Below are 14,444 nucleotides of genomic sequence, written 5' to 3' on the forward strand. Positions count from 1 at the left end.
TTCCCAGACCCGACAACCGCCTCGGAAGCCTCGAGCACCCAGCACGGCGCACAGCCCGGCTCCGCTCCACAGACCTCCAGGGAAACCAGCCGCAAGCGAAACCGGGCGAACTGGCGAGATCCCGCCCGGAATCCCGCTGACACTGGACTGCGCTCCCCGCCCCTCCCTGCCGCCGTCCCCGCCCCCGCCCGGTCGGATTCGGGCGCCCGCCGCCGCCGCCGCCGCCGCCGCCGCAGCCGATCTCGGAGGCTTGTCCCTCGCCGCCCGCCGTAGCCCGGCGCTCGGCCGGCCGCCGTTTACAAGATGGCCGCGGCGCGCTCTGCTCCTGCGGCGGGCTAGAGGCGGAGGCGGAGCCGAGTCACTCCCGCACTTCGAGGCTCCGGTGCCCCGCGCCAGGCTGCAGCTTACTGTCCGCCGCGGCCATGCGGGACTCCGTGCACGGATGAGAGAAGCCGCAGCCGCGCTGGTCCCTCCTCCCGCCTTTACCGTCACGCCTGCCGCCGCCATGGAGGAGCCGCCACCGCCGGAACCGCAGCCCGAGTCCGAACCCGAACGCGAGTGTTGCTTGGCGGCGAGGTGAGTGTGGCGGCCGTAGTCGGTCGCTTGCAGACAGCGGGGCGAGTCCTGGTCCGAACTCGGTCGGGCCCGAGGGCCTTTGCTTCCCGCCTGGTGGCGGAGGGAAGCATCCAGGCTCTGCAGGCTGGGGCCGGAGGGGCGCGGTGCATCCCTGGGTCCCAGGGGACCGCGGCCGAGCGTGTCCAGCGACTTTTCTCGGGGCTGCGGCCCCGCAGGGGTCCGCTCGAGCGTGTTGCCAGCTCGCCTTCCTTTGCAGACTCCTCAGCTCACCCTGAACGCGGCAGGGGCTGGGAGCAGAGTGCGGCTGCCTCCCCTGCCGCGAGCTTCGGAAGAGTGGCCGAAGTGAAATCTCTCATCATTGCTGAACGAAAGTGTCCCTCCCTTCTGCCCTCATTCGAGTAAAGGAGACACTCGGAAAACGAGTGCGTACTGGCTGGCTATTTCCTCGCGTTCTCCTTCCCTCTTGCCCACTCCAGAGAATGCCTGTCATCTCTTCGGTGAGAAACTGCACTTGGACTATGCAGACAGACACATTGCTTTCCTTTTCTGATGGGCCATTAGTGCCCTTTAGTGCTAGTATTGTGCAGATTGTTGCTCACACGTGCACATAAAGTAAGGATTCATTTGTCTAAAACTTTGCTACTGCAGGAAGCTCTGAGATGGAACTTCGGTAATCAAAGCATTTGTTGCTTTTTTTCCCATAGAGACTCTGTTAAATTACTTTCATGTCTTTATTTCTTTAACTGGGAGAACGAACTCACCATAACTGAGAATTTTCCTCTTTTTACGTGCCTGTGTTTGTATGTTCAAATGTCCTCTTACTCCCTGTCCTTTGCATCCCAGAGTAAACTTGCAAACTGCTGCCCCCTGTCCCCTATAATGAAAATACCTCGGCAGCTCCTCTTGGCATTTTATGGTCTTGCCCTGTAGTTCTAGGAATAAGGTAGTGTCCTCTTTTTTCTGCTTACAGAAAATTCACATCTGTAGCTGTAGTTAGAACTGAACACGGACCCATATTCTTGCTTGTCATCACCCAGTTGGCCCAAAGTTGTTTTATTTTTATAAGCTGTGAAGAAATTAGTTGCTTTTCTTAATTCTGAGATCATTCTGGAAACTTGTAAGGAACAACTTCTGTGAATAATGGGACAGGGTGTAATGAGAATTCCTTTGGTTCCTTTTGAATACATCTAGTATTTTTAGAAGTTTTATCAGAAAGTTTATTATAAATTTGTTAACAGATTCAGTTTTTGAGCAATTTTGATTCATTTTTTAAAAAAAAATTAATAGTGAACACTTACTAAATGCTTAAAATAGGCCATTGTCTTTACTTCTGTGAACCCATTTAATAAACCTTTCAACAGCCCTGTGAGGTAGGTCCTATTATACTCTTTTTTGTTGTAATTTGTGCTACCAGGTTAACTGGTTTTGGCACAGACTAGAATAAAGACGAGGAAACTGAGGCACATCGGTTAAGTATCTTGTCCAAGGTTTCACAACTGGTAATGAAGAAAGGTCTGGCTGCACAGTCCATGTCTTTAACCACCATGAAGAATTCGTTATCCAGATGGGTAGATTCGAATCGGAAATTAGAGTTCTGTGTAGCCCTACTTTGGAAAAATATGGACATGAACATTCTGAGGTAAAAGCAAGATGGGCAAAGAAATGAAAATGTGCTGCAAAAATGACTGCTTCTTAGTGTTAAAAAGAAACCTTTGCCAGGCCTGGTAGCTCACGCCTGTAATCCCAGCACTTTGGGAGGCCGAGGCAGGCAGATCACAAGGTCAAGAGATTGAGACCATCCTGGCCAGTATGGTGAAACCCGGTTTCTACTAAAAATACAGACATCGGCCAGGCATGGTGATGCACGCCTGTAGTCCCAGCTCCTCTGGAGGCTGAGGCAGGAGAATCGCTTGAACCTGTCAGGTGAAGGTTGCAGTGAGTTGAGATCACACCATTGCACTCTAGCATGGTGAGCAAGACTCAATTTCAAAACAAAACCAAAAAAAAAACTTGATTTTTTTGGTTAGGCTTCTATCTTTGTTATAATAAAAATAGGTCGGGATAATGGGCTTCATCCAACTGTAAGTGAACAGCAGTGTACGGAACAAGAAGATCTTTGAAATATTTTTTTAGCAACATTGCAGTTAATTTTCCAATAGCAAATCTGTAAAACAGATAACTTGACAAAGCTCTTTCTCTTTTTTATGTCCTCATCGTCACCACCTGCTCTTCAATACACAGAACTTACCTCCAACAGACTTACTGTAGATCTTTGTTAAAAGATGTTGCAGGGGTCATCCAGTTGTTCATTTGAACTTCCTTTAAAATCCATTTTAAAGAAGCTCAGCGTACATGTTCAAAATATGCGAAATGCTACCTCTTTTTATTTTTTTCTTAAAATTTTCTTAGTAGTTTTTGGGGTACAGGTGTTTTTGGTTTACAGGGATAACAGTTCTCTAGTGGTGATTTCTAAGATTTTGGTGCACCCATCACCCAAGTAGTGTACACTGTACCAAATACGTAGTCTTTATCTTTCACCCCCCTCTGAGCCTTCCTTCTGAATCCTCAAAGTCCATTATATCATTCTTATGCCTTTGCATCCTCCGAACTTAGCTCCCACTTATAGGTGAATATGATATTTGGTTTTCCATTCCTGAATGACTTCATTTAGAATAATGCCCTCCAACTCCATCCAAATTGCTACAGTTGCCATTATTTCATTCTGTTTTATGGCTGAGTAGTATTCCATGGTGTATATATGCCCGCATTTTCTTTATCCACTCATTGGTTGATGGGCATTTAGGTTTTGTTCCATGTTTTTGCAGTTGTGAATTGCTGCTATAAATGTGTGTGCATGTGTCTATTTCATATGATTACTTGTTTTCTTTTGTGTAGATACCCAGTAGTGGGAATGCTGGGTCAAGTAGTAGTTCTACTTTTTTTAGTTTAGGTTTTTTTTTTTTGAGACAGAGTCTTGTTCTGTTGCCCAGGCTGGATTGCAGTGGCGCAGTCTCAGCTCACTGCAACTTCTTCCTCCTGGGTTCAAGTGATTCTTCTGCCTCAGCCTCCTGAGTAGCTGGGATTACAGATGCCTGCCAGCACACCCAGCTAATTTCTGTATTTTTAATAGAGATGAGGTTTCACTATATTGGTCAGGCTGGTCTCAAACTCCTGACCTCAGGTGATCCACCCACCTTGGCCTCCCAGAATGCTGGGATTACAGACGTGAGCAACTGCACGTAGCCTGTTTTTTAAGAAATCTACATATTGTTTTCCGTAGTGGTTGTACTAGTTTACATTCCCACCAGCAGCATAAAAGTTCCCTTCTCACCACATCTGTGCCAATGTCTATTATTTTTTTATTTTTAAATTATGGCCATTCTTTTTTTTTTTTGAGACGGAGTTTCACTCGTTACCCAGGCTGGAGTGCAATGGCGCGATCTCGGCTCACTGCAACCTCCGCCTCCTGGGTTCAGGCAATTCTCCTGCCTCAGCCTCCCGAGTAGCTGGGATTACAGGCACGTGCCACCATGCCCAGCTAATTTTTTGTATCTTTAGTGGAGACGGGGTTTCACCATGTAGACCAGGATGGTCTCGATATCTTGACCTCGTGATCCACCTGCCTTGGCCTCCCAAAGTGCTTGGATTACAGGCGTGAGCCACCGCGCCCGGCCAAATTATGGCCATTCTTGCAGGAGTAAGGTGGTATCTTGTTGTGGTTTTAATTTGCATTTCCTGATAATTAGTGATGTTAAGCATTTTTTCATATGTTTATTTAAAATGTGCGAAATGCCACATTTTAATACATTGGAGACCAATAATGTGGTAATTTGTGCTACCAGGTTAACTGGTTTTGCCACAGACTAGAATAAAACTTTCTTTGCTGTCTCTGTCACGTACTTTATGTCTATGTGTCATTGATTAGGAAGGTTATATTAATGCACAGGCCTTTTGTAGACTTCAGGCCTGTACATGTTGGCCTCCAAAGTGCACCGTCGTGGCAGATGCAGCCAGCCTAGCACATCAGCTTGCTGTGTGCTTTCCCTCTTGACCCGGGAGAGTTATGCAATGACCCAACAACACAAAACAGGCGGAGAGGTGATAGCAGTCTATTCTAGTTTTACTGCTTTCTGTCAGATGCAGAGACTTTGTCCTTGTTTTTGATAAAGAATTCCTGATTAGGGATAGCAGTTGTTATTGTTAGTGATTAAACTTTGAAATAAACATTCCTTATTTCTTTTTCAAGCTTCTGAGGCATTTTTAGGAAGATCCTGAGGTGACTAGGAGAGCTATTAAAACTAATTTGTAACAATTTACCTTTGTGACTTCTTGGATCTGTACACTTAAAACAGAATAAATTGGGTATTAAGACTGATATAATGCTCTTGTTTACTGTAACCTTTCATTTAAAATATTTATATTAAAAATAGCCTCATTGTTCTCATTGACCTAATGAGTATATGCTGCTTAAATTTAACAATTAACTTTAAAAAAAAATTACTCTATTATTTATATATTTTTTGTAAATTGACTTGAAAAATTGGGTTTCACTACTAAAAAACGACTTGAATGTTATCACTCCTGGGCAATTTGATCTCTCAACTTGCATGTCCACTTTGAGCCTGTGTGTTTCAGTCTTGACCTTGCATGTCACCTGTTCTCCCTGGCGAAGTCAGCCTCCTGTGGGGCTCCAGACTGTTGGTGCAGCATCAGTGATGGTAGTAGCTTTAGACCAGTGTAACAATAGATACCATTGGCAGGGGTGGCATTAGGCAGAGAGGAGTTGCCAAACAGCAAAGCCTCAGTGATGGCAGAAACTTCATGTTTTCTATTGGGATTTGTCTCTCAAGAGAACTTTGTGGTTCCCTTTAATTTTCTGTCATATTGTTAGAGGCCACTTGGTTTCCTTCATGTGTGCTCTCACGGTGTTTGTCCTGCAAATCTTCTGAGCGCTACTGAAATGTGGGGATATAAAGGTCTTGCCTGTTCACTGAATGCATTTGTTGTAATAACTTCCTGTTATTTAATAATTCCTCATTCCTCATGACTGTGATTTTACTCATAGCATTCTATAGTCTCAGCCTTGTCATTTGACCAAGTGGCATGTATGCTGTTTAAAGACTCTTTAGTGTTCCCTATCAGTAGGCTACTGGAAACAGTTTCTTTAGAGAGAAAATGGAAAAGATGTGAGAAAAGGAGATTAGCTGAAGACTCTGTAGGTCTTTATACGCTGGCACTCCCTTGGCACAATAATCAAGGTCTAGATACTCACTGTGCTTGGCTTCTCAGGCACAGATACTTGACTTTGTCTGTATACCTGGTTAGTCAGTGTATTCTCTTGCCTGTAGAAAGCCAGAGTATAATTAAGAAATTGATTAGTAAGCATGATACTAGCAAGGGAAATGGGTTGACCGATCTCAGTGACTCATGTTAGCAGACCAGTGAGGTGGGCTTGCGTTCCTATCAGGTGCACCCCAGCTTCTGAATGAGAGGCAGTGCAGTGACTTACTCTTAGGTTTTTATTTTCTAGGCATCACACAGGCTGCTTTTTTTCTCCGTGTCACAAACTCTCGTAAGTTGTTTGGGTTATAGTGTGTTTGTTTTTAATCTTCAGTCTTTATAACAAACCTTTCTTCCCCTGCTTTAATTTGGGGGTATATTTTATCCTTACCCCTTTAAGACTTTTTTTTTTTTTTAAAAAAGAAACCTTAGTGGTATGGTGCATTTATACTAATGGTCTCAGAGGATCACCTTACTTTCTTCTCCCCTGTCATATTCCCCCCATAAGGTTTGTCCCCCGGCCCCTTGACAAGAATCTTTTAGCATAGTTTCTCAGAACGGTGTGGGGAAGATGTCAGTGGTTGGTGCTTTCACAAAATGTTTTTCTGAATGTTGGGCTCAAAAAGGATCATGATGATATGTGGCTTTTCTGGATTCAAGTCATAAAATTAAATAAAAAAAATTAGAACCACATCAGAATTCTGTCCAGTTATTAAAAATATGTTTTTAAATAATGTTTAATGACATGTGAAAATGATCATGATACAAGTCCTTTTGAGGTGGTGCCTGAGTATCTATTTTTAAGAAGATTCTCAAGTACTTCTGGTGTATACATACTCACCACTGTCTTCAGCGAAAACAAGCAGACTATAAAACAGTATTTGAGAAGATGGAAGCCAGAATTTGAGGTGGCCGTTTATTTCATGTATATTTGTCTACCAGCTGTGTCTGTCCTACCTCCTAGTCTTCCTTCTACCTTATTTGGGGGAAATCCACTCTTGATTCAGACTACATGGTACATATTGGAGCTGCCCTCTTCTTACAGGTACCAGGCCACAGGCATGAAACTTGACCCAGTCCAGGCCAATTAGGATTCTTTCCTGGGATTTTTCAAATTGGAGCTGGGAGAGAGACATGTTCATTTTGCTGAAATATTTGCTGAGAAGTCATGAGCCTAGAGCTAGCTTCCTGAAGCTCCTACAGGAGACTTGGTCTCAGAGTGATGTTAACCCCCAGAGAAAAGCAGAGAGGCTGAAAGAGGTCTATGGTCAGTTGCCTTTTTGAGAGAGAGAGAAAGAAAGGAAAGAACAAAGAAAAAAAAAAAGAAAAGAGAGAGAGAGAGCAGTGTCCCTATGGCCAGTTGCTTTTTTAAAAAGAAAGAAAGAGAAAGGAAAGAAAGAAAAAAGAAAGAGAGATGGCAGTCTCCCTATGTTCCCCAGGCTGGATTCGAACTTTTGGGCTCACAGAATTCTTTTGCCTTGGCCTCCCAACTAGGTGGTACTACAGGTATACACCACTGCACTCAGCCATTTGCCCTTTTAAGCTAAATTTGTCCCTATTTTTCTCTTGATTTGATGTGAGCTAATCTCTATTTGTGCTTAAACTATTAATTTAAGTGTCTTAAAATCCTAATACTCAATGTGATCCCATTTAGAAAAAGTGTATGTGCATAGATAAAAGACAAAGAATTCATACTAATTTTTCCATTTGTAATGAATATGTTAACGTTTTTATTTTAAAATAAGCTAATCCGAGAGCCTCAGTTCTTAACTTGCTCATTTACAATTTTAAGTTTTCTTACCTTGAATTGTTACTAAAATTGAAATTGTTGAGAGTCCATATGTCATATAAAGAGAATATTGTTGCTAAATTTTAATGATTTTATTTATTTTTGGTATCTGTGAACTATCTGAGCTGGCTGTAGCAAGCCGCTTTTAAAAAATTATTTACTTCATCTTGGGTAATAGAATATGTAGAATAGAAACAACTCCAACAGTAACAAAACACAGGGCTTATGTTAGGGTGGTTGTTTACATTAATAGAAATATTTAAAACCTAGAACTGGGTTCTCAACATGTGTATTATGTTAAAATGCTTTCCTCATTTTATGGGGTGTACTTGAAAGGGCTGCATTTTAAAAGAAACATTATTCCTCTGGCAGTGAGTATGGTCGGTGCATTTTTAGAGCCCTGCAGATCTCACACTGTGTAATGGAGTGCCTTTGCCTTTAAATATTTGTTCACTAACAGGCAACATGCAGATTTGTTTTTGAATTACAAGAACGTTCATTTTTTGCCATTTGCAGACCTACCTCAGCAGTATCCATTTCATGGACCATATGTATGCCACGTGTTTATAAATTATCGGGGAAAACTATTAAAACTATTATTCCCTGACTAATATATCAGGGAAAACTGATACATTAGTCAGCCTATCAAAAGCATTTTTTACATGGATTTTATTTCAGACAAAATAAGCCTTCTGTGGAGAAAAGTAGATCCTAAGCTTTAAAGCTGATCAGATTTGATGTTTTCAGTAGAAGCTTTTTTGTGTGTGAGCAGGCTGTTGGAGGACACTGCTGAAATGCAGAACTTTCTGATAGGGCTTGTTAGAGGACAGCTAGTTTAGAGTTGTCAGATTAATAGAAATTGTCAACCTTTTTAGTCTTTCAGTGGGGAACTTTTGGAAGATAATACATTAATTTTACTTAAAATCCTAAAGTCTTTGTGTGGGAACAGAAAAATGTAGATATAACTTGGTTTTCTCACAGAATTTTTGGAGTTAGTTTGTTGTTATGTGTAAGTGTTTAGTTCTTACTCAGGTAAGAATTTAACCATTTGTTAATACATATTTTTACAGATGGTAGGACTCTTAGTGTTTATTTCATACAACTTCCTAGCCATTGCTTATAGAATTACAAGAGTTGAGCTGGGAGGGAACTTGGAGATCATCTGGGCCATGTTTCTCGTTTTATGAGATGAGAAAAATGGCCTAGAGGGGCTGCAGCTTTCCCTGGTCACAGCTTGGGATCCAGATCTGCAGGCCCTTCTTCCCTTATCCTCACCTCACCGGGTGCTCCCCCTGTCAAGGTCCAAAGCCAAGATGTTCTCCAGCTACCTGCCATAGGTAGCCCAGCTCAGCTCAAGCCCCTGTGCTCAGTTATTTGGCAACTATGGAATGCTATATTTTCTGGATTAATTGGACTCGACAGGATCAAACGAGATGAAAGATTTGTTTTCAGAAAAAAAATGCAAACAGAAAATACGAAATCCTCTTAAAACTCATCGTCCACAACTTTTTTTCCCCATGAAACTTTTATTTCTTGTTTACAGAATAAAGAAGAGCCAGTGCTCAGACTTTTTAAGATATGTTGTTATTTTCAGTGATCAAGAAGGCAGTACGATTCTAACTTCTGGTCTGTAGTAGTGGTTTTGAAACTGTGGTTATGGTTGTGACCTACAGTGGGCAACAGTGTGTGTGTGTGTGCGCGCGCGCCTTATAACCAAAAGAAAACAATTTTGAAACAATATTTGACCTTGCAATATATGATACACTCAAATAATTTTTATTCTGTCCTATTAAAAGTTAATCATCAGAACCTACTAAATTTATTGCCCACAAATGGATTATGACCCTCAATTTTAAATGCATAGCTCTACCAAAAATAAAAAGGATGTTGTTGTAGTTTGTACCTTGTCCCTTGAGACTGAGTCAGGTGAACAAGTACAGTATTTGTCTACTAAATGATCAAACGGAATCTCGGCAATAGTACTTCTTGAAAACAGCATTGTTAACCCGAAGGCAAGAGTAACAATGTATCTGTGCTTGTCTCTCAAGGTTGTTCTCTTGGTTGCTTATCCTTAAACTGCAAGAATTGTAAAGATGAATTTAAAATCTAGGATTATTTTAGAGTAAAATTGGGATTGGCATTATGTGAGTAATTTAGGTGATTTGTTGATCTTTTTCTAAAACACTAACTTGTGTTTACAATTTTTCACATAGAGCAGTCCTTAAGAAAAAAAAGGAACTCATTTTCCCCTGATAATATATAAACATATATAAGAAATAATCCGAATACTGAAAAATTTACAAAAATTAGAGGTGGAATCATGTATGTCTCAAATTGTGTTTTATAAATGTTATCAAATAATTCAAACACTATATTTTACATCTATTACCTATTCTGTATATGCATGATATATATGTCGTATAATATATGTTAGGGTACAGCAGTTTCACTTCAGGTCTTAAGCATTGCTTACTTTAGGGGCCACCTGGACATTTCCCCCACTTTCTCCCCGAATAGATGAGGTCCTTCTGTTTGTGTTCTTAGAGGCCCTGCAGTTTGCTACTATTTGTAATTATATATTTGTGCATATATTTGTTTATTGTGTTTGCCTTCAGTAAACTCCATGAGGGCTGGGGTATCGTCTATTGTTTTGCTTACTTTTATAGCCTCATTCCAGGCCCAGTGCCTAACAGTTAGCAGGTTCTTTGCCGACACTTATATGAAAGAGGCAGAGCAGAGGTTTTGGTATCAGACAGGCTTTGAATGTTACCTTTTGATTGCTAGCACTATGATTGTGGGGAAGTAATTTAGCCTCTCAGTCTGTTTCTTCATTTGAAAGGCAAAAATAATAACAACATCTACTTCCTAGGTTGTTATTAAGATTAAATAATTCCTCTTCTATAGTAAGTGTTCAGTATTAGCTGTTGTTACTACATTTTTCTTTTCTTCCTCTTTTTGGGCTTAAGGTGAAAGAGCAAAGTCCTATCGTGATTTTCTTAAAAAGCCACCAAATATGCATTGAGGCTACTTTTGAAAATAGCTGCAATAATCTTCATTCAAGAAACATTTTCCCCCCTGTGTCTACAGAAGCCGTATAAATAAGAAAAAGGTTTTTTAGGCCTAGCTTTTCTAGATTCTCTTTTTTACTTTAGTTGTGGTTTATGCTGCATATTATTCCTACAGGTGTTTGAAATTCTGACTGGCCTTTGGAGGGTCATAAAGTATGCTACTAAATGAAGAACTATAACCCTACTGATTCAGTGTTTGTTTAGGTTAATAGGCACAGCTGTCTTTTTCCGTGGAAATTCTCTTTAGTTGTTCATTCAGCTTGTGTCTTTATAACTTGGATTAATTTTCTTTTTATTTTTTAAATGTTATACACTGTAAGAGGAATAGTTTTCAGATTTATCTAGCCACGTCTAAGAAAAATGAATGAAATCTTTTCACTTAATAAATCTAGATTGATCTAGCTACTGTCTGAGAAAAGTGAATGAAATCTTCTCACTAAATAAAACTAACTTAGTTAGACATTTCCCTGATTATGAAGGTAACATATATCTATTACAGAAAACTGTGAAACATATAAAGAAGAAAATAACAATTCTAATTTTGTTGTCTAAAAATAGTTACCATTAACATTTTGGCATATTTCTTTTCTGTTTTTTTTTTTTTCTGTGTGTATTTTTTTTTTACACATTTTATTTTTACAAAGTACCATATCATGAGCATTTTCCTATGAAAAACAATGGCAAACTCTATTCCTCTTGATTTAGATCCCATAAGTTAATAGTTTGAATTTGATAACATGATAATATGGTTTGTGACATATATGATTCCATTTATAATTAATGACATACAAATATTTTTGTGAATTTTTCAGTATTTTCGATAGTTTCTTTAGAATAGCTTCCTAAGTCATGAGATATTTAGAGGTTTTTAAATTATTTTTTTATTTTTTTGAGACCGAGTTTCGCTCTTGTTACCCAGGCTGGAGCGCAATGGCACGATCTTGACTCACCACAACCTCCGCCTCCTGGGTTCAGGCAATTCTCCTGCCTCAACCTCCTGAGTAGCTGGGATTACAGGCATGTGCCACTGTGCCCAGCTAATTTTTTTTTTTGCATTTTTAGTAGAGACGGGGTTTCACCATGTTGACCAGGATGGTCTCGATCTCTTGACCTGGTGATGCACCCGCCTCGGCCTCCCAAAGTGCTGGGATTACAGGCTTGAGCCACCGTGCCTGGCTGATATTTAGAGTTTTAAGCCTTTTGAGAGGTATCGCTTTCTTTCTTTCTTTCTAGAAAGGTACTAAGTTTTTTATACCAGTGTGAAAGACAAAATGCACTGAACAATTTTAGTTACAAAAGCACGTTCTCCTAAATTTTAGTGAGGTATAGATAGCTTAGGAGGAAAGGATTCCTTATATATTAAGAAAATAAAATATTAATAACAGCAGCAATATTCTCAAAAGAATCCACAGTCATCCTTGATTATGCAGTCCTGTGTAATTCTTTTCCACTTGGTCTTTAGTTAGCAGTCCCGTGAATTTATCTTCTTCTTGATTAGAGTTCTGGAAATCCTGACTCAGTCCACTGATATCTTCTCAAAGTTGCTAAAACATTACATCAGAAGCCTGTACCAAAAGAACCTGGCATAGTCCTTTTTCATGGATCCCAAGACAGCTCTTCTTCGTTGGAGACGGCACTCTGGCCTGTAGCTGATTTTAAGTCTGTTAGGGAAGCAGCAGGGTAAAACCAAAACCTATCTGTAGATGACAAAATAACTTAAAGTGGCTGTGGTTAACTTAATACTGATAATTTTCAAAAGTAAAGATCCAATGAGAATTCATTATAAGAATAAGGTTATTTGGTTGTTTCTTTGTTGTACAAGATTAAAATCAGTCCAGAAATTTTTTTAAACAAATTATTTATATAAACATGATTCCATTTTTATAAATTAGATGGAATATCAACTCCTTCTTGAAAATATAGTTAATCTTTACTGGGAAATAAAAGTAGATAATATATAATCTTTACTGAGAAAAAAGGTGTAGATATAACATGTAATAGTCCTGATATATGCCAAGAATTTACCAAGCATTTAGTTAGAATATAACAAGAATATCAAAGAAAGAGATTCCGTAAGTCTGGAATGCGTCCTGAACATCTGCACATATTAATCAGACATCGTAGGTCAGTGATGTGAATATCCAGTTGAAGACCACTGGCCTGGAAATGCCAAATGCAAGTTAAAGAAGTTGGGACCAAGTGAACATTTTAAAAACAAAAGTGAAATTATGACCAGTAATGCTGTGCTTTCGTTAAATATTGAATAGAGTAGCACTAGTACTCTGATAAATAGCAATGTATCATTGTCAGTGAGAGCACTGACAGTTTTCTGGTAACTTCTGTAGCAAGCAGAGTCAAGTATTTACAACATTTTACCCATACAGATTTAACCTAGAGAATGCTAAGCATCTCTTCTGACTCGAAAACTTATCAATAACAACATGCCAGATAAACCTAATTATTTTCTAGCACTTCTTTTTTTAAAAGATGGAAGAACAAATCTTTGTGACTTTTTGGGGGGGCACCATCTGGGAAATGTCAAGGACAGTTTTAGGTGAAAATTATATTTATGCTTTTATTTTGGTAAGGTAAAATATCAGAAGTTGTCAGGAGATTTGAAAACTTTAATTAAGATTGGACCAAGAAACAATAGTTGACAATATATTTAACCCAAGTGACAACAAAGATTTTAAAAGTAAACATAAGTGATAACATGATCATAAAGAAACTTTCCTGAAAGAGAAACTTGTTCCTTAAATAATCAAGGACACAGTAAGTCGGCGTAAACCATAGAAGGTTATCATGGTAAAAGAGAGAGTCTTGCAGTCTGTGCAGTTAACGTAGAAACTGAGGAATATAAGGAATAACGTCTATGATCTTCTGTTAAGAGGAAACCAGTAATCGGAGAAACATGTGACATTGAAACACAGAAAACAGAACTTTGGTTTGTATCGGTATAACATTTGACACTAAAGATCTTTTTAAAAATGTTACTTAAAACCACCAAACTTTATCTTGATCCTAACAGAATTACCTTCCCAGGAACTTTCTACAACCTCCTGTATCCAAAATGAACACATTCATTAATGGACTCAAAATGAGATATAAAAGTATATAAACTTTTTTTTTTTGAGACAGGGTCTCACTCTGTTGCCTAGGCAGGGGTGCGGTGGCACCATGATGGCTCACTGCAGCCTTGACTTTCTGGGCTCAAGTGATCCTCCCACCTCAGCCTCCCTAGTAGATGGGACTGCAGGCACCTGCCATCATGCCTGGCTAATTTTTAAATTTCTTATAGAAATGGGGTTTCTCCATGTTGCCCAGGCTGGTGTTGAACACCTGGGCTCAAGCAATCTGCGTGCCTTGGCCTCACAAAGTGGGATTACAGGCATGAGCCACTGTGCCCAACTTTAAACTTAAATTGTGTTTAATAATCAATGTGTCAGTACTCAGGAATGGTCAGGGTATGTAAAGAATACCCTCTGATTCAGTCAGTTTAGTATCAGAAGTTTTAAATTACCTAGAGACCTTGGAAATTATCTTCAAGCAGATGTAATGATTATTGAAATAAAGTTTGTCAAAATAATGATTCAATTTGATCAAATACAAATTTACCTTTTTAGAATCTTAAACATTAAGTAGTAGTAATATTAGCTTATTTGATTAATAAACCTATGTAAGTTTAGGAAGGGTATTCACAAGTAGAATACAAATCTGTATATATATTTAAC

General features: G+C 39.6%; 1 protein-coding gene across 8 annotated transcripts in view; it reads left to right on the top strand.

Annotated features, from left to right (window-relative positions):
* Positions 1-276: 276 nt before the first annotated feature.
* Positions 277-14,444, top strand: part of MAP3K4 (mitogen-activated protein kinase kinase kinase 4) — a 128,863-nt gene continuing 114,695 nt past the window's right edge. For all 8 annotated transcript variants that reach the window (XR_013534662.1, XR_013534664.1, XR_013534663.1 and 5 more), the window contains exon 1: positions 277-576. Coding sequence is in view for 4 of the 8 variants with exons in the window: in XM_008995341.5 (XP_008993589.2) it covers positions 443-576 (134 nt within the window). In the remaining 4 variants the exon portion in view is untranslated. The remainder of the gene's footprint in view (positions 577-14,444) is intronic.

Source organism: Callithrix jacchus, chromosome 4 (assembly GCF_049354715.1).
Source record: "Callithrix jacchus isolate 240 chromosome 4, calJac240_pri, whole genome shotgun sequence".
Taxonomy (NCBI): Eukaryota; Metazoa; Chordata; class Mammalia; order Primates; family Cebidae; genus Callithrix; species Callithrix jacchus.